The 19,564-nt window shown below is 44.2% G+C and overlaps 1 protein-coding gene across 2 annotated transcripts in view; it reads left to right on the top strand.

The window, feature by feature from the left end:
- TANC1 (tetratricopeptide repeat, ankyrin repeat and coiled-coil containing 1) overlaps positions 1-11,586 on the top strand; it is a 770,747-nt gene extending 759,161 nt beyond the window's left edge. For both annotated transcript variants that reach the window (XM_078681701.1, XM_078681700.1), the window contains one exon: positions 8,042-11,586. In XM_078681701.1, coding sequence (XP_078537827.1) covers positions 8,042-9,491 — 1,450 coding nt within the window. In that variant the 3' untranslated portion in view covers positions 9,492-11,586. The remainder of the gene's footprint in view (positions 1-8,041) is intronic.
- Positions 11,587-19,564: the final 7,978 nt, after the last annotated feature.

Here is a 19,564-nt window from a genome sequence, read left to right as displayed (position 1 = left end):
AAATCTTTGGATCCTACTGAATGTGGCCTGAAGCTAGTCTCTTTGTGACGTATGAAATGTTTAAGATGAGGAATCTGTTGGAAGAAATATCCTTTAGAATGAAAGTTTGGAAGAAATGTTCATTGGTTGGTAGTTTGATTAACATGAAAGAAGAAAACAGCCTTTGGCAAGGGTTTGGGTTGAGTGTTGAAAACAACTTTGTAGGAAAGTGGACTATAGTGTGGTGTGGTTGTGAGGCCTCACTATGTAATAATGTCACAAACTTTATCTGGCTGTTAGGTTTCTTTAAGAGGACCCTTAGCTCAGTCCTGGGTAGGTAGCTGTGGCACAGAGCAGTCAACCTTAAACAAAGGAACAAGTGTAGAACAAACCAACACAATAAAAATCCAACACCAATTTATAAAAATCGAGCATATTTTTAGATTTAAATACTAAAAAAGATCATTTCTGGGAGTATGCTTAGAAGGCAAGATGGCGGTGTATAGAGCTCTCTGTCCGACTCCTATAACAATATGGCATAATTCAGTTGATGGCCCCCCACGGGGTGACCACACCTCTGATCGGGGAAGGTGCTAATATCAGGAGGAGTGAATGTTTGGGAAAAACCTACTTTCACCCACCTACCGAGCCCTGCAGCCTGCGACCTAACTGTAAAGGCCTTGTGAAGCTACAGGCTCGTATCCTGATGGCCAGCTAGCTCCAAGAGTCGCTGTGAGCGATGGTAATCGGACCTGGGAGTGGATGAATGGCCACCCATCCACCCTCTGTATCCCGGACTTTACCCGAAATTACCCCACCCAAACAGCAGGTGGTGAAAGAGTGACAAGCAAAAGATACCGACCTCACTGCAGCAACAAGGAGTGGGTTGGGACCTTGCCAGCACTGTAGGAAGCCATCAAGAGTAAGAAGCGGGAGCGGCTTCTTGCCTCCATGGGCTGCAGCAGACCGAGGCCCCGGCAGAGAGCTGGTCTTGATACACCCATCACGCAGCCCAGGATAGAGGGCCCTGGCTTCATCAGCAGACCTCTGCCCCCTAATTTTTGGCCACGGCCTGAAGGGGAAATACTGGTGGCATGACGGTAGGCCCACCCTTGACCCTTCTGCAAGTTGCCCAGAGCTGGTGGGGGTCTCTTCCCCCAGCCCCACGATGCCATATCCTAGTGGGGTGAACTGTGGTCTCAGCCTGGGCACTGTAAAGGACACCTTTGGGCCTCTACTACTTTCCCTCAACCAGACTGCAAGACATGTACTGCCTTGCCCGGACTGAGGCCTGTTGACGTACGCTACAAGAATGTAGAGCAACCAGGCTGTTTGTGCTACCCGTGGAGTACCCCTACGTGCGGTGCAAGCAGGCTGGTTTGCACAAGGATGATAGCAGTAATCTGGGCCTGGGCACAATCTAACTACAACATAAACTGACAACAGGAAGAAGCAATCTTACTACAACTGTTCCTGGACACTCTGGCTATAATCTGCAGATGTTCTGGGCTCAGTGACAGCATCAGTATTACTTGGACAATGCGGGGCAATGGTGGGTAGCTTCATCCAGGTGTGGGTACGTAATGGGAGATAAGCCTAGGAAGTTGCTTTAGTGGCTAGCAACCAGTGACATTGTCTTCATGGTGATTCCCCCTATATAGCGGCATCAGAGGGGAAAGCGGCTCACACGGCAGTAGAGATTGTCTTCGCCTTGCACTGTCAACACCTTTATGCACAGCAGGAGCACTCTGAACCCCTCTGTTGGATGATCTTCCCTTAGCATCCCTGACCAAACTGGATAGAGATGCATTTGAACAACCTATCAAGGTAGATGAGATGGAGGAGGTGATCAGTGATGTGCAGATGATCAGTGATGTGCAGATGATCAGCGATGTGCAGCCAAAATGTTCAGACCAGACGGGTTTCCACCTAAATACTACAATCACTCCTCTCTCCCCACCTCCTATACCGATATCAGGTGGCCTTGGAAATACGCCAGTTCTCACTAGAACTTGACCGGTCAATAATAGTAGTCATTAACTGCGAATCCTTGTTATACGCCCACAGGACACATGTGGATTGGCCCTCACATACTGGAGTGGTGGTTCAGTGCTGGAAGGAGGCGAATAGATTTCTGGAGTGGACGGGATCCCTGATGGGTAGAACCTCCTTGTGGATTGGGGAGCAGCTGAGAGAGGTGTCTTGATTGGAAGGCTTTAGGGGTTGGCAACTCATCGGAATTGAATACTTGAGGGATGTGGAAAGGGGCCGCCCCTCGCTCATTTGAATATCTGCAAAAAGAATATTATCTGCAGGAATCAGCGCTATCACTACCTGCGCCTCATACACACTATACGCTCACATATTCGAGGGGGTGCCTCCGTTCCGGAATACTCCCCCATGGAGGATCGCTTACTCCTCGATCCCATCCTTGAGAAGCCCACATCCACGATCTACCGTAAGCTTATAAACATGACTGATCCTTTAGTGTCACTGAGGGCGACTTGGGTGCGGGATTTGGGTCCACTGGAGGACGACGACTGGCAGGACGCCCTGCAGAGCCCTTGGGAAATTGTGATTCATGTCCGGTTCCGGCTGGTGCAGCTCAAAATTGTGAACCAAGTGTACTACCCCCGTACCCTATTGTACACTTGGGGTGGGTGCCAGACTTCCTTGTGCGCGCGCGCGAGTGTGGGGGGGATGGTTCCTTCTATCACATACTGTGGAAGTGCCCGGAGATAGTTCCCTTCTGGACCAAGGTCACAGACATGATGGCGAATGTGGTGGGCTCCCCGGTGCTGAGGGAGCCTAGATGGTTACTCTTAATGATCAACGGGCCCAATGATTGGACCAGATATGGGGAACTTTGGTTGGCAATGGCAGCCGGTGTGGTAAAAAGGAACGTTGCCAGTGCCTGGGGGGGCGCAGGCTCCTCCACAGAGGGAACAGTGGGAGCAGGACCTTGATTGGTGTCAGAGGGCAGAGGAGACCACCTATAAAAGTAGGGGATGCCCCAAAAAATGGAAGAAGATCTGGGGGCCTTGGAGACGATACAGGGGAATGGGGGGTGGCCTGGGATAGGGGCCTTAATTTGAACTTTCTGTTAGTAGTTAATATTGACCATTCTTTACACTGTACACTGTCTGCTTACCTGATGCAATGTGACCAATGGATTCTAATGTTAACTGGTATGAGCAATGTTAATAAAAAGATTTTTTTTAAATAATAATAATAGTAGTCATTCATAAACTGGGACGGCAGTCAGAACAGTGCCCATCCCACCATCCAAGTTGCCTTATTAACTTGGATATCAAGGTCTACGCCAAAATCCTCGCAGCAAGATTGCAACGTGTGATTACCTCCCTGGTTCACCCAGATAAGTGTGGCTTCAACGGCACCTTATCAATCCCTTTTCTGATTTCACGTGGGATCAGGCTTGGGGCTGCCCCTTTAATCTGCTCCTCTTTGCTTTTGGGATGGAGCCCATGTTGACATGCCTACTAAGGCAATGTGGAGAGAAAGGTCTACAGCCATAGCCATAAACCTGCAGAGAGTGGTAATTATTTTTGACCAGCACTGTGCTATGACAGGGCAGTTCCAGGCCACAAAATGTACGAGGCTGCAGAGGAGATCCTAATTCGATCGTGATTGCCAAGAGGGGCATTGGTCATTTTGAAAGTCCTCTGGACCACCCACTGAGGTCGAATGGTGGAAAGCAAAGGATATAAGCAAAAACAGGGAAGTCCATTTATAAAGCTAGTTACTGTCCCCATAAATACTGTATTATCTGGCAGAAATTATGGCACTGGCATATGGGCACTGATATTTTCTATGGAGTCATTTGGGGAGTTTACACTTATATTACACTGTCCATTTCTTTTCTTAATGTTGTTTCCTATAAAAGAAAGAAAGTTTGGTTTATTAAAAAAAAGGGTATTCCTTTCCTAAGGCTCTTGTGCTCCACCACTGCTGACGTTTGGGAAATTTCCACTGTTCTCTAACCATTGACTTTAGATCCATTTCTGTAGGGCTCTCATACATTATTTGGCGTATGGTACCGACTGAGTGAATGATTCAGCCATTCTCAAGACCTTCATTAAAGCACTCACTTTCCAAGACTGTAACGTATGGGAAGGGAATGTTTCTCTGGAATGTTCCTAGACTGCAGAGGGAGATGAAAGAAATCCTGTAACTAGTCTATTCCAAAGAAAGTAGTTTGGGACAGAGATTTGGGGTTGACATTTAAAAGTTCAGTGTTGATCACCAGTTTTCCAGTCCTGCCTTTAAACATTGTAAAAAAAAAAATTACCGGACAGTTATCTAAAGACGGTCAAACACAAATTTCCTTTGTGGAAATAGACATCTACAGCTGCTAGACATTTGGTAAGCGTTCGAGGAGCAAATTTATGACTGTCCATACTGTAAATTGGTAATTTATTCCATTTATGTCAGATTGTAAGAATGTAACGTCCATCTAGTGCATACATATTTATGCATATTTGTAAGTATGCATCATTTAAGTAAATTTGCTTTCCTGATTGACCCCAACGTACATAACCAGCTTGCATGGGGAAGAAGATGAAACTATAACCGATTGCGAGGGTATAGAGGCCAAAATATCATATTATAAAGATTCATGTGCTACAAAAGTCTCCTCGTATGCTGATGCCAGTAATGCTTATTTGGATGAAATCGCTTTAGTATGCCTGAAGAACGCACATAGAGAATTCCTGGCTGAACCATGTATAGTGGAAGATGTGGTTCAGGCCATACACAAAATGGATGGGTCTAAGACTCCCGGTCTGGATGGCTTTTTTGGCAGTTTCTATAAAGCTTCCAAACGGACACTGGCCCCCCACATGATCAATGTTTATCAGGAGGCAATAGAAAATGGTGTACCCCCCCCCGACCCTCCACGAGGCAGTTATCATGCTAATACCTAGGGCAGGTAAGGACCCCAAGAGCTGTGGATCATACAGGCCGCTGTCTCTATTGAATTTTGATTATAAGATTCTGGCAAAATGCTGGCTACCAGGCTGGCCCTGATAGTTGATCAGCTGATCTTGACCGCCCAGGCAGGGTTCATTCCGCACAGGTCCACAGCCCTGAATCTTCGTACTTTGTTTGCCACACTACACAGGATCTAACCTACATTACCAGCAGCTACAATACTTTTAGATGCTGAAAAGACCTTTGATTCCTTAGAGTGGCCCTTTCTCCGGACGACATTGATAAGGTTGGGGATACCGCTCCCGTTTGAGCGGGGGGGGGGGGTTGGAATTCCTAATTTTCATGTATACTAACTAGTTGCGCCGTGTAGTTTTTCCAGACACTGGTTTCACTTTGATTCACGAATTCCATATTTACTCCCTGAGGCAGATTTATCACACCCCACCCCCTTATCTGCATTGCTCCCGACTGGTTTAAAAAGGGACCCGGTGGACATACAGACGCTGTCAATGACCAGTTGGGCCTGGATGCAGTTGGCTCGAACTACAGGAACACAGTTAATGTACTCACCGGCTCTTCCTCTTGCTGGGAACCTCTGGGTACCCATTACCAAGGAGGGCACGATGCAACAAACCATAACCAAATGTAACTTGTGCCCATTTGGGGATGTGTTCCCTGACGGACACATTTTCTCCAGGGAAGAGGATAGAAGATTCCAGGGAGCTACGTTCCTTGACCTGTGTAGATTGCAGAGAGCCTTTAGGTCCCTGGTTCCGAGCTACCCCCTGGAACCGCAGGAGTTTCCCCCGCTAACACTACTTATTAAGGATATAACCAGTGAGCAACTCATGGCGAGGCTGTATAGAGCCTCAGTGGCAATGCTCCCAGTTAGGGATGAGGGGGTACATGCAGCCTGGGAATGGGACTTAGGTGCCCCCCTTACTGATGCACAGTGGCAGGTATGCTGCGAACAAACACGTAAAGTTTCATTCAACCATCAACATAAGTTATTACATTTAAAACTGTTAAGGCGAGCATACGTCTCTCCTGTCAAAGTTCACCGTATGGATTCACTGCGCCCACACACCAGCCCCAGATGTAGTGCCTCGATGGCTGATTTCGCGCACATGGCTTGGACCCGTGTCAAAGTGGCACGATTTTGGACTCAAGTATGTAGTGAGCCAGCGAAAATGACCGGCTTGGGCCTTTCCCCTTTACCTATGCAGGCACTGTTGGGGTATGTGAAGGAGATCACTAAGCCATATAAGCGTTTCAGTGCAATTGCATTATTGTTAGCGAAAAGAGAAGTGGCACTTCACTGGGGGAGTAAATACCCGCCAACACTGAAGGGCTGGATGTTCAGCATGTCATATTGTAATACTACCAGTGGGATATATATGCACAGCTACAACACCCAGTGTCTAGGCCGCTGGATATCTGGCAACCGTACAGTTCCTACTTGTTGGAACAGACATCTGTTAGCTCACAGACTGAACAGGATACCAACCCGCAGAGTGACACAAGCAAATGAGTATCTAACTGGTGCGGGGTGCCAGAGGTGAATTGGAATATGTCACTGTATTATCAAAAACTGAACGTGAGGTTGTGTTTTAGCAGGATTACTATGTATTATAGAGATTATTGACAGTTTTAGATGTCGAGCACGTGTCATGAAATGCACGTTTTGTATTTTATGGAACTCATATAGAAATATATTTTTTTTAAAGTTCTTTTCCTACAAGAGCAGAGTGATAGCTGAGATTGTGGCCATCTTGATTGTGTTGTCTTTACATAGCTGTATAGCAGGTTTATGTGTACTATAGGGCTCAACGTGCCATCGTTTCTCAGTGTGTGTAAATCAGCTGTGTTATCCTATCCCTTGTCCTGTTTAATGAAATTGGTAGCATGTGGCGCCCTAGCTTCACATTCGCCCAGCTCCTCCCTGGAAGCTGACAGTGATGGCACATTTTCTTATTTGCATAATATTTACCAGCTTACAATGCACAGTGCAAATCCTATTAGTTTTACTATGCATTCACATTCCACTGTCACCAGCTGGGCGAAAAACAGGTGGAGTCAATGCCCACGCGAGTTGTGACTAATTGAGGAGTTACACAGCATCTTGTAACTCTAACTTTCTTTGACCAAAAAAAAGGTGGAATATTCCAGCTCTTCATTCCAAAGCATCTGAATTCACAAACTAACGCTACAAACACAGATGCTTACAGAGTAAGATTTTTCCATTCAGGACCAGCCTGCCATCACAAGTGGTGGAGGGGAAAACCGTGTATCTCAAAAAAGGGCTGGGACACTTTTATGGGAGCAATATTACTGAGAAAGAATGTTAAAGCAGCAAATCTTGTAAAGTCTAGAGTCACACGCCTATAGGAACATTTACTGAGTGAATGGGCCATCCTCTTTTCTGATTTTGAATACTAAGGAGTTTGGCAGGGAGGGTACTCCAGTGCAACAGTGACGGAATACCCTCTCCGCCAAACTGAAGGTCCACCCGCCTAAGTTAGAGACAGGCGAAAATGAATTATGTCGACAGTGGAGATTACTTTGTCCCAACGCAACATAAACCTCCAATGGAAAAAAAGAGGAAGTGGCGTCTGAGCGTTGGCTGTGTACACCCTCCTGATTTAGAGTGGGCGAACACAAGGCCAGTTTGCACTACCCGTCACCACCAGGTAAAACTTTGGGTTTTTGTTTAGCAAAATAAAATAAAAATTTAAGTTTTGTCATGTGGCTCTGTCATGTTGACAAAGCCATCCAATTAACTAGCAATGCACTGACTGGAACCGCTGTGACTGCAGTTCCTGCTAATGCTAGAGATGTCGCTAGAGATGTCCACTGGGCCGACGGACATCTTAGAATTTGGCAGATGGGGACTAAGTCAATTTGACGGAGTACTTTAGAAAGTACTTCGTCAACCTGATGGAATACACACCTATCCGCCAAACTCTAAATCTAGCTGCTCGTTTCTTAATTCATTTTACTCTTCATTGACAGCTTCACCTTTTTTCTAAAATGTAATAATTAACTGATGTTCTAATGTATGTATGTTTATTTTGATTCCCTTAGTTTAACACTCACAACCTTATCTTTGCAGACAGTTTGCTGCAGCCCTTGCTGATCTACGTGAGGCCGTAAAGCTGTGTCCCAATAACCATGAAATAAAGAGGCTTCACGCCAGAGTAGAAGATGAGTGTAAGCAGATGCAGAAAACGCAACAAAAGCAGCAGCCACAGCAAGCTGGCTCGAACAATGACATTGATAACGACGAGGAGACTCTGAGCCAAGGATTGAGCAGTCCACTTAGTCTTGAAGAAATCAAAGAGGAGGAGCCAGTACAATACGATGAACCATTCCAGCAAGGACTAATGCAACAGCATTTGCAGCCCTCCGTGCTGACGCACAATTGGTCGCATGATTGCGGTCAACCAAAGGCTAGACCAGTGTCACCCCAAGATGGTTCTGGTAACAATATGCACATGAGAGAGGCAGTGGCTCAGCATGGGCTAGTCATGCAACCTCCAAAGCAGGCACAAATTGTTAAAACGAACCAGCACATGAGCGCGCTACAGTCTGCCACAAGAACTGCTAGTAACACATTCAGTGGGAAGGCGTTAACTTTGTCAGAGCATTCGCCTTCCAGTCCTGTACCAGGTAGACATTCAGCAAATGTGGCCTGCAGTAAAATGCAACCTTTAGATTCAGTGCATGCTTTCTCCTATGGAAGTGTTTCCATTGGAACTCATAAAGCTGTGTCAAGCGAAAGGTTGCCATCAGCTCAGTCAGTATATTTACAAGCAGCCGAAAGTGCATCTTTGTATCATCCATCCAGTTCTTTCTCAAATTCAGCAGCAGAGAGGGTGGCAATCCATTCTGCTCCAGCAATCGATTTATCGACAGCTCAAGAAATCCAGATAAATTGCAGCGAAATAAAGCCCTATGCATCATTGGTCAACACAACCTCTCCAAGTTCTCCAGCTAGCAGCATAAATATATCCACCTCCTCGCATAATTTATCTTCAAGCAGCAGCTTTTATGATGGTATGAAAGGACCAGACGTCCGAAGCAAGGAGAGCAAAGCTGGACAGACATTGAGTTCTACAGCAGAACACAAACCACGGCCAACTCCTTTTATGGGCATCACAGATAAAACTGCCAGGTCCATACAGCAGGGCATCCAGCAAAACCGCAGCTGGCATAATCTAGCAACAGATGGGCTACTTGCCAACAGTTCAGCTACAGGAAGTCTGTCGTCCACGAGCTGTGATCAGTTTTCCACCAGACAACCAGTCGGATACAGCAATCAAATGAAAACTTTACCCTTAGCCCCTGGCGGAAGTACTCACCACGGCATGCTTTCAAAAGACGTTGATGAGACCAAGTGCCTACACCCCACCATTGTTAACGAACCCAGAAACAAGACCATTTCACATTCATATCAAGAGGGGATCTCAAAATTATCGCCTTCTCACAATGGGAAAGAGAGCAAGTTAACTAATGTTCTTTCTGCGAAACCAAAGCGGTCCTTTGTAGAGTCCAATGTTTGAACCAATATTTTTAAACACGAACAAGTTTTGTAGCAAAAACCTTACCAATGTTGTGAGGACCTTTGTTCATCGATAAGCTGTAATGATGGGGCTATTAGCATGCTATTGCTTTAAGCAGCCGGTGTTGCTCGTCAGCCGAATGTTTTTTGGGGCAGTTGTAGCTAGGCATTTCTGATCTTCACGCTCTTTGAATGCCACGGACCAGAAGTTAAGAAAGATGTCTCAACTACTTGTATTCATGTTCAGCAGGGTTGATAAGCTTACCTTTCTTTCACACTTTCCTGACTGGGCACACTTCAAGGGGCCGAGGAGACTGACCAGGGTAGGAATTTGATAGGTGGTGCAAACTATTTGCTATTGCAGATAAGTATGTTCCATGCCATGGTCGTAAGTAGAGAGAGAGAAAGAGGCACTTAACAAGCATTCTTATCAGATAATGTAGTTCTCTTAGGCAGACTACTACACATCCATATGCAAAACTATTCAGTATGGAACCTTTTCGAATGGTGCTTCCTAAATCATTGAAACGCGTCGTTGTTACCTTATATTCAAAGTATATAATATATATTTTTGGCCAGTATAAATAGAAATATAGGATTCTACCACTTTTGTAATAAATTGGCAATATTATATGAAATACTACATGATTAACTGATGTGCAGTGCTTAGGACTTTGCATGAGTAATACATCTGAAGGGATAAAAAAACTTTGAAGGGAAGGCACATGACATAGCAAATAATTTATTTTAATAGGAACAGAAAGTTCATTGGTATTCCCTTTTTAAAATCCTGTAACTAATGATAAAACCAATGCCAGCTGTTCGAAAATGTTCTAGCCTTTACTGTGATTTCCGTTTCGAGTTAAACAAGCGTTAAATTCATTAATTTATCGTTCAATCAGTCGCTTTAAATGTTAAGGCTCTCCAAAACATTATTGGAATCGGAGACCATTAGTAAGTAGCGACACCTCAAATTCACTGATGAGGCTTTCTGCGGAGCTTGCAAAATCCACATTTTCCACACAAAATTGTACTTCTAGACAACATGCCGTAGAAGCAGACCAATATATTTTGTCACGTTTTTGACCTACAGCTTTAATTAGGTGTGATCCTGATAGCTATGTTATTAACGTGATCGATATTAGGAATTAGGCTGGTGGAATTGTTTGTATGATAAACTAAAGATTGACATGTAATACAATTGTCTAGGATTGCAGGGAACATTAAAACATTTTTTTCCTTAGGGTAAAAGATTTTTCCACGTATTTAACATGCCTCTATGATGAGCATACGCTGTATGCATGGATTTCTTGTGATGAACATGTTGTACTTTTCATATTTTATGCAATTTAAACATAAAAGTTCGTGCATTGTACATTTATAAACTCTGACAGATGTTTATGCAATTGCAAACTAGCCTACATATGTTATGACATGTAAATAAAACATTATTTTTTCATAATAACTGTTTAAAAAAGAAAATATATTAAATGGCAGCCATATATTTGCATGTGTTTGTAGACATTGTCCAGACAGGTTATTGCACTGAATAATATGGCATGGTAACAGTTATAACCGTAACTGCACTTTATAGAGACACCATTAAGGTGGTATCTAAGATCAGAGAGAGATTTATAGGATGTTTGAGAGGGTAAGGTTCAGGAATAAAATAGTTTGTTGGTTTTAGGAGTTACAGTGTTTTGTTTGAAGGCAATAAGTGTATGTGTGTTTCATTAAATTGATAGACAGTATGTATTCGAGAGAACAAGGAATCAAAGTGTTTTATTGAAAAGGCATATTTCAAAGTGGAGAGGTGTAACGAATTCCCTGTAATCGAGGAATGTTTATACAGACTGCAATTTTTTTTCGGTCATTTATTTAACAAGCTTTGATTTGTACGTGTGTATATTGTAAAAATGTCATTATACAGTTTCACTATTCTATACTGAAAGTGCTTACAATTTCTGTCACTTATTTATTGTTTACATTTTCTTACCTTCTAATCGTCATGTGTTGTCATTCTTTTCTGTTGTGTAGGTTTGTTGTTTTTGCACAGCTACTGTATGTTTCCATATGGAATAAAAATTATTAATATAGTTTTTTTTGTAAATTGCTCATTCCAGATTTTGATTGTTTGTGTTGAAGCAATTAACGATAAACTTGAAATCCAGGGACTTAAAAATAACAACTATTTCATAGACTAGACTTTGCATTGCAACAATTCTTCTCAGAACTATTCCCAACAGGCTAATTATGCAAAGTTCTCATGAGCCAAATGTGACCTCTTGGCAGTTAGAATCCAGGAATCCAAAAACGTGCACCCTCCAAGCTAACCGAAACCATCAGAAACTTCCTAAGACCACACTGCATCACCTCCCCGCCCCCCCCCCCCAACCCCACCCCTTCCAAGAGCTATGTCGGAACATCCTCATAAACACAGTCCAGGGCATGCAAAATACTTCGCAACCAGGTAGGCAGCCACCACCTTTCGTCTCCTTCACCCCTCTTTCTTTTATTCATGTCCCCATACAACCAAAAGCAATCCATTCTGCAGTTACCTTTCCTTTGGCCGTTTTCAGCTTCATCCCTCTCCCCCACCAATCTTAATCCCACCTGTAGTTACTCCACCTCTATATGACTCTGAATTGGCGATTTCTTCCTTCCTGATCAAAGCAAATGTGTCCATTTACCTACCCAGTGAACAGCTCTGTTGGTGACAGACGGGCTACCATTGCCCAAATTGTCCTGAGAACTGCGGTCTTCTTTTCAAGACCGTGGGGGAAAGTATTTAGTGTCTCAGCCTAAACACGTCCTAGAATCTCACCTCATGCTAGATCTCGATCAATTAGGATTCTGTTCCAGACATGAAACACTTTGAGACTATCAGGGACTTTACTCTTTACAGGTTCTTTACCTGGGACCTAATTAACTATGCTCATCCAACTCAACCTTTTCCTGTCTTTGGCAGTTTCGCAGGAAACATCCTGCTCGTCAAACTACATCACAATTCCAGAGCTTCAGTACCTGCACTTGACTAGTCCTGTTCCATACTGAACAGCTTAACAGAGGTTTAAACAGGCCCTTTTCTTTGAGAACCCGCACCAATTACATGAGAAGTCCCCACCGTTGTCAACATTTATGTGTACCTCTCATAAAGCTGCTCAGAAGCTGTGGCTTTTCATTGTAATCCTGCACCTGAATCTGTGCTGAAAGTCTGCGGCAACCATCATGTGTTCCCAAATGCCTCGATGCCCCAGAACAAAGGCGGATGGAAGCAGCTTAAAGCAAAACTGATCCTAGACCCAGATCCTACTAATAAGCCCCAGGCAAATGCAACATTGACAATTCGACAGCATCAACATGCATTGAGAAGCTCCTGAGGACACCTCTAGCACTGGGCCAAAACATGCTATGGATGATCTGATTCCCGCAGAAAAGTTTATGGGAAACAGTAACATTGAAAGAAAAACACAATTTATTGGTACTAGTTCGCACAACTGTAAAAAGAAAAAGATACTGTGAACCCCAAAATCTTTTAATGGTTTGGTACCATCTGACTCAATCCCAACAAACCTAAATTTTGAATTCTACACTCATATCTGACCTAAAAAGAAAGGACCATGACTCCTCCATCCAGTGAAAACTGTATTGTTTCCTCTTCCGGGCCAAAATAAAAGTCCAGTCCCTAGGTCCCACCTTAAAATGCCAAACGCAACAGGGTCATATAATCATTTTACTACAGTTAATTCACCTCCGATCACCTCTCTGATGGTTCAACTCTATCAGCCATCAACTCGACCAGAAATGCTGCCCTATCAGCATCCACGTCAAAACCTTTGCAGGCGCAACATCTTTTTCAGGTCTCGCCCACAGACATATTTAGCTTTATCTGTCTATTGGCAAAAATACCTTTTATATCCAATACAGATTATACTGAGCTGTGGTTCTGCCCCTTGCTCATGAGTCTATGGCATCCATGTGGAGAAGCGTGGCTCAGTGGTTAGATGCGGCAGACCCAGAAGCTGAGATCGACCGTGGACCAGGGTTCGATTCCCCGCCTCGGCGGGTCTCGGGCTCAAAAATTCCACGGACTCGACAATTCTCGCTCCGGTGCCTACTCGAATCACGGGGTCACACTCTGCAACTCTGGGCAATAGCTTGCTTAATCACCACTACGGCCCCTCGCGGCGGGATGCCTGGCTTTCACCTTGTGGACACCCTGCCGGGGTTTCTCACAGGGGAATACCAGGACGGGTTCCCTAAGCAAGCGCCAGGATACCCTTTGGGTGACAGGTTTGCGCTATATAAGTACACCTACATTTACATGTCTATCTCAGCTGCTTTTGATTCGATGATTTTCTTCCCTACGATTGTTTCGTCCGGACTCAAAACATTCCTCCAGGAAGTTACTAGTGACCGCTGAGTCAGCAGCAGAGCAGCTCTGTCGATGATCGACAAACCCACCTGCAAAGTCTCCAGGATGGCAGAGGTAAAGTCTGTTTAAACATTGCTATAGATGTGCCACTTTATTGACCTCCGTAAACTAACCCACCAGAAAGTAGCGTATGTTTGAGCAAGTACCTGTAACCAACCCACCCTCGCAGGATGTGGTGTAACTGAGTGCAAGCTGAACTGCAAATTTAGAAAATGGCACTTGTGGTTTATATGCTCTAAAGAAAATAAATAATACATATAGAAGAAAGATACCCCAAGCATAAATGTTTTCATTTTTTAATTGCATTTATGGTGTATATGCTCTAAAGAAAATAAATAATATATATAGAACAGATACAACCACCATACATTTTAAGGCTGTTGCAAGTCACCAGTGAATTGCTTGTGTAGAAGAAGCCCAACTTAAAAACGACGGGGCAGATCTACAAGGAAGTTACGCAGCGTGGCACCACAAGCCCTTTGGCTGCGCCACGCTGCGGCACTTCCGAAGCACAGGGATGCAACATATTTACAAGAATATGTCGCATCTCTGTGCTTTCCCCTGCGCTGGCGCACAAACTGCAGCCATGTGCTGGCGCAGGCACCTTTGCACCATGGTGCAAGGATGTCTGTGTCGTGGGAAGATTGTTTTGTGCAGGAAGGGGCACCTGCCTGCACAAAACAATCACTACAGGCATTTTCCTCTTTCAATGCCTGCTGTAGAATGCAGCAGGCATTGAAAGGGGAAAAAACGAGGAGAAATGAAAACAGATTTACGATTTCTCGTAAATCTGGAGATGTCTTGTTCCATGGGTGTTGCATGGGAACACCCACAGCAACACCTATGGAACGCCCCTTCAACACAAAGTGCTGCGTGTGAAGGGGCCGTATTTACAAGGGGAGGAAAAGTCACGCAGGGTGGCTTTTCCTGTCCTTGTAAATATTGAGGAGCCCCCCTGCGCCACCATTACATCACGAAAAGTAACATACTGGTGGCGCAGGGGGCTTGTAAATCTTCCCCGACCTGTTTACATTAACTTTCCACCTGGCATTTTTAGGTCTAGCCTAGGCAGCGTTTGCGCTGTCTCTTTGAGACATGCTGTAGTCAGGATATGGGCATGAAGCTCCACCCACTTTACGCCCATTTTTTTAAATTGGCTCCTGTCACTGTCCTTTGTAAATGGTAGCTTTTCATTGGTCAATAGGCTTAGTAGTCTCTCCTTAGTACTGCCTTTTCTCTTCTTGTAACCTCCAATGAGGACACCCTCTGGTACATGTGTTGTTACTCAGTACGTTTTAATTACAGCCTCTGAGCACTATTTTCTTACATGGCTTTCTCCTGCATGCTGTTGCAGGCAGGACACGCTTTCCCGCAATGTTTATATATTTTTTTTAATGTACCCAGCGCAACACACCTCAGCAAACATAATGTTGGCCAAGCCTATCTTTTGTAATTTGCGGCGCCAAACGCAGCTGCATGCCTTTTTTTTCCTGCTTATTTACTTAAAATAGCGTCACACCCGTGGTTTAGTTTTAAACATCTTAATATAAAGCACTGGTACCGCGATTGCTTCAAAAGTAAAGAAAAAGAAAAAAGCTATGTTTTTTCAATTTTTTTACTTTGGAAGCAATCGTAGCACTCGTGCTTTAGCTTCAAACATCTTAAGCTAAAGCACGAGTGCCGCAATTGATTTGCAATGCAATAGCTCTCGCATTACTGAATGTTTGAGCTATTGGCGTTGCATTATTATTAGCAACGCCAATAGCTCAAACGTTCACTAATGCAAGACCTATTGCATTGCAAATGTTTGTTGTCTAATGTGATTGTATTTAATTGAATACCTTGAACCCATTGTGGCTGGTGTTTGCTTGTTAGTCGCGATGAGACAGCGTTGCATCAACATGCAGTGATGATGCCTTTTTAAGTCAAGCCCTCCTAATTTTATTGTTTACAATATAAGATGATCTTCCCATCCATCTTCACTGAAATGCTTGGTGATATTTCCCTTCTGATGTAAGAGATCTGTTAGGCTTAAATATCTTTATTGTATCACACAGCATATACAATTATGTTGCTTCCATCAATAAAACAGTCACTGAAAATTGAAAATAAACAATAATCCAACCCCAACTCATGAACACTTCTTGCCATCGCTGCAAGCCCTGATGGCCAGTAAGGGTAAAGCGGAGACCCTAAAAAAAAATCCAAAAAAACAACTTTATTCATTCACAGCACCAACCCCCTGCCCTAGAAATGTCTTACCTGGGAGAAGCAGCCCCTCAGAACTGCATAAAGTTATTTGGCGAATTACATGGGGAGTATGGGAGATTCTTTTGTACATTGCAGTTTAGCCATACCTTGCCACCAGGACAGATTTGACTTCAATCTCTTAGAAGCCGCACTCACCACAGGAAGATTGCCCAATAAAATGTTCTCTAGGGTATTTAAGACGTTGGTCCAACGTGCATTGGACATATGTCCTGTACTCCGGTCAGTGTGGGGCTGCCGGAGTGGGTGGCTAGTAGCTATTACGACCCGAGCGAGATTGCCATCAGGGAGCAGGCTTAAACAATGATCTACTTACAAGGCATATACTGTGCTAGGATCTGGTTATGGCACAAGGCATATGTGGTTCTGACCATATATCTATGATGCCAATGTAATGAAGGGAACTTCTTCCCTACAGTTTGGACCTGTAGAGTTGTCCAGGTGTACTGATAGGTAGTGGGCAGCATCTTCTCGGAAGTGCTGGATCAACAGATTGATCTTACTTCACTGATGGCTCTTCCTGAACATACCAGAAAACCTAGGTGAGAATAGATATGAACAGACGTTTCTTAGTTTGGGGTGACTTCTGGAGCGAGCCATTGCTCAGAACTGGAGGCTGGTGGATGCGGCAAGCATCCTCAAATGGAAAGGGACTCTGCATCAATGTGCAACACTCAGGATCCTAATATGAAGCCTGATGATGCCCTGGGAAACGTTGGAAAGCGTGTGGAGCCTGGATGACTTAACGTGGTGTGCTCGACTGAGAAACATTTTGCCACATTGGGCTTCCTCTAGTCCTTTTCAAACGCCACTGACTGCTATTAGAAGCTTTGGACCAAAGGTATGCCACATATGCTGGTGTAGTATAGGAAGTACCATTATTTGATTTTGTGTTGTATATACATACGTCAATAAACTGGTTCTAGAACAGGAAAAATACACTATCTTTATTTCCAAGATCTAGTGGTTGAGCCAAACCAGTAAATTGTGAGATAGAGACAATGTGCATCTATAATAGATACAAGCTGCAAAACTATTGTTATATGTATTTTTGCAATTGTATACTCTGCATATTTCGCCATCCAGTGGCTGGAGCGAACCACCCGATAGATGTTGGAAATATGAATAACGGGACTATATAATAGATGAAAGCCTCCAAACAATTTTACAAGTAAATTGCTTGCTTTGTCTATGTAGTTAAATGTAAATCATTTCCCAGTACAGCTGCTCTCCTGATTTAACCTCGGCACATCCCCTTGGTGAGTACTTTTCAATGCCCTTCTTATTACCTTTATAATGACTTAGCAGTAACCTTTTTAGAAATGATAGTAGATAGCACTTGCGAAAACCGCTCAAGGCTCCCCGTCACCAGAAGGCATTATACCACTTGGTCATAATAGCATTTAATTTCCAGAGAGAATATTAGGAATGTCTCACTCAGAAGTGCTGATACAGGCGTTGCGATGGTAAACAGATCACTTGTAGTGAGAAATACATGTGACCGTGTCATAGATGCACAACAATAACATGGAAAAGGGACCTACATATTCATATGATGCAGGATGTATATCCTAAATCGCTCCACTACCATGCCACTGCTGGACTAACCATCATACTCAGTCGATGTAAATAGTAACCCAGCGTGCAGGGATAGACAGAAGATGATATGAGAAGTTATGCAAATGTACGCTGGTTTCAGGTACAATGTGTGAATCCATGAAAAAGAACACCAGTAGGCGAGCTGGGAATTAGTGATGTAATGATGGTATTCATGGGTACTTGTACAGAGAGAGCGGATGTTCTGCATATATACAACATTGGCTGATTGATAACGTTCATAAAGCACCCACCACCATTAGGTGATTTCTTAAAATCTACCCAACCAAAAGGTCAAGGCTTCAGTTTTTGCCTGAAAAATAACAGCAAGGAAGACTGCTAATAACATAATATTTGGTGACTTTTAACACCATCTCAAAATGTCACCTCTGAAGATAACAGGGTTCCAACCATGCAGGGATTGTCACAAAAAGTTAATTGTGACAGACCCACACATGGTATGCTTGTGGTCAGATCACGATGGCCATATAGCACCGTATTGCAAAGTTTTACATCCCCAAACATCGAAATACTCCATGCCGTGATTAATCTAGATCGAAAGGAAGTTCCTGCTCCCGAAGTTAGTCTTGTAGCTGATTCTGTTCACAGTTGAAGTCTTTGGGTAAGCCCAAGAAGAAGCATAAGAAATGTTAGTGGGATCAGCTGCATCTTGCAGAGGGCATAAGGTTGTCAACATGCCACCTGATCTTGCTGCGTGTCTCCATAGGTGGCAATTTCAAGTCTGCTACCGATGCACCCCGAATTTCTGGGACTGTCAACAACAATGCATCAAGTGAAGGCCTGTAGATCGGCCATGCTGCACATTTTCTCCACTTGACCGATTCCCTGTGGCGTGCCTTCAGGCCCCAAGGATCCACAGGGACCTTCAGTCAAACTGAAGTTTGACTGAAGGTCGCTGTGGATCCTTGGTGGTGAATTCACCCTTGGCACTATCTGTGCCCGTCAAGGCCAGTTCAGGTACAGCAGCTGCTTCTGTGTCCACTTTGGCTCTGTGTCCACCTTGCGCCAGTTCCATTCACATCAATGCCAGAGGAGAATTCACAACACACTGTGCTCGCCCATTCCAGGCAGAATCCACCCACATCTCGACCAAGGTTCGCATCCTGATCCCACCGGAGCGCAGCCAGCTAGCCATCACATTAGGATAACTTGCCCTTTACCACACAGTAGAGCTCAGACTTTAAACAACTTTTCCAGCACTGATTTGGACAAAGACACTTTCAATGAAGGGGAGGATCTTGTCCCCCTGTATGATGAGACCAATTGGTATGAGGAACTCCAGCTAATGGTCTTGTTTTTCCTCCCGCCCTGCCACTGAAGAAAGTGCATCTTTTGTGGTCATGCAGAGGATGGTAGAAGTACTGGACCTTCAACTACCTACTGTGGAGGTGAAGACTAATGTTCTTTCAGAGCCAGCCTGGTCATGCGCCTACAGAACTCTTTATTGTCCTTTAACGAATCCCTCACAGATGCCCACTTAGGCTGAACTAAGTTCAGGACCATCCATGAGCCCTGCTCTGTGGGCTGTAAACACCAGCTGTTTTCTAGGCTGCTGCTCTCATGCCTGATGGGACAGGACAAGTTCGTCCAGGTTTTACCAATAGTTAGTGACAACCTCTGGGCATTCTTGACTCAAGCTATCCAGGATGGTTGCGATGCAGCAAAATATGTGATCCGTTCAGACTTTGACACAACCAACTGCTTAGGTCGAGCGACTGTCAGGAATAGGGCGCTTCAGCACACACCTGGTTGAG

Source organism: Lissotriton helveticus, chromosome 3_1 (assembly GCF_964261635.1).
Source record: "Lissotriton helveticus chromosome 3_1, aLisHel1.1, whole genome shotgun sequence".
NCBI classification, from domain to species: Eukaryota; Metazoa; Chordata; class Amphibia; order Caudata; family Salamandridae; genus Lissotriton; species Lissotriton helveticus.
This window is presented reverse-complemented; position numbering and strand designations above follow the sequence as displayed.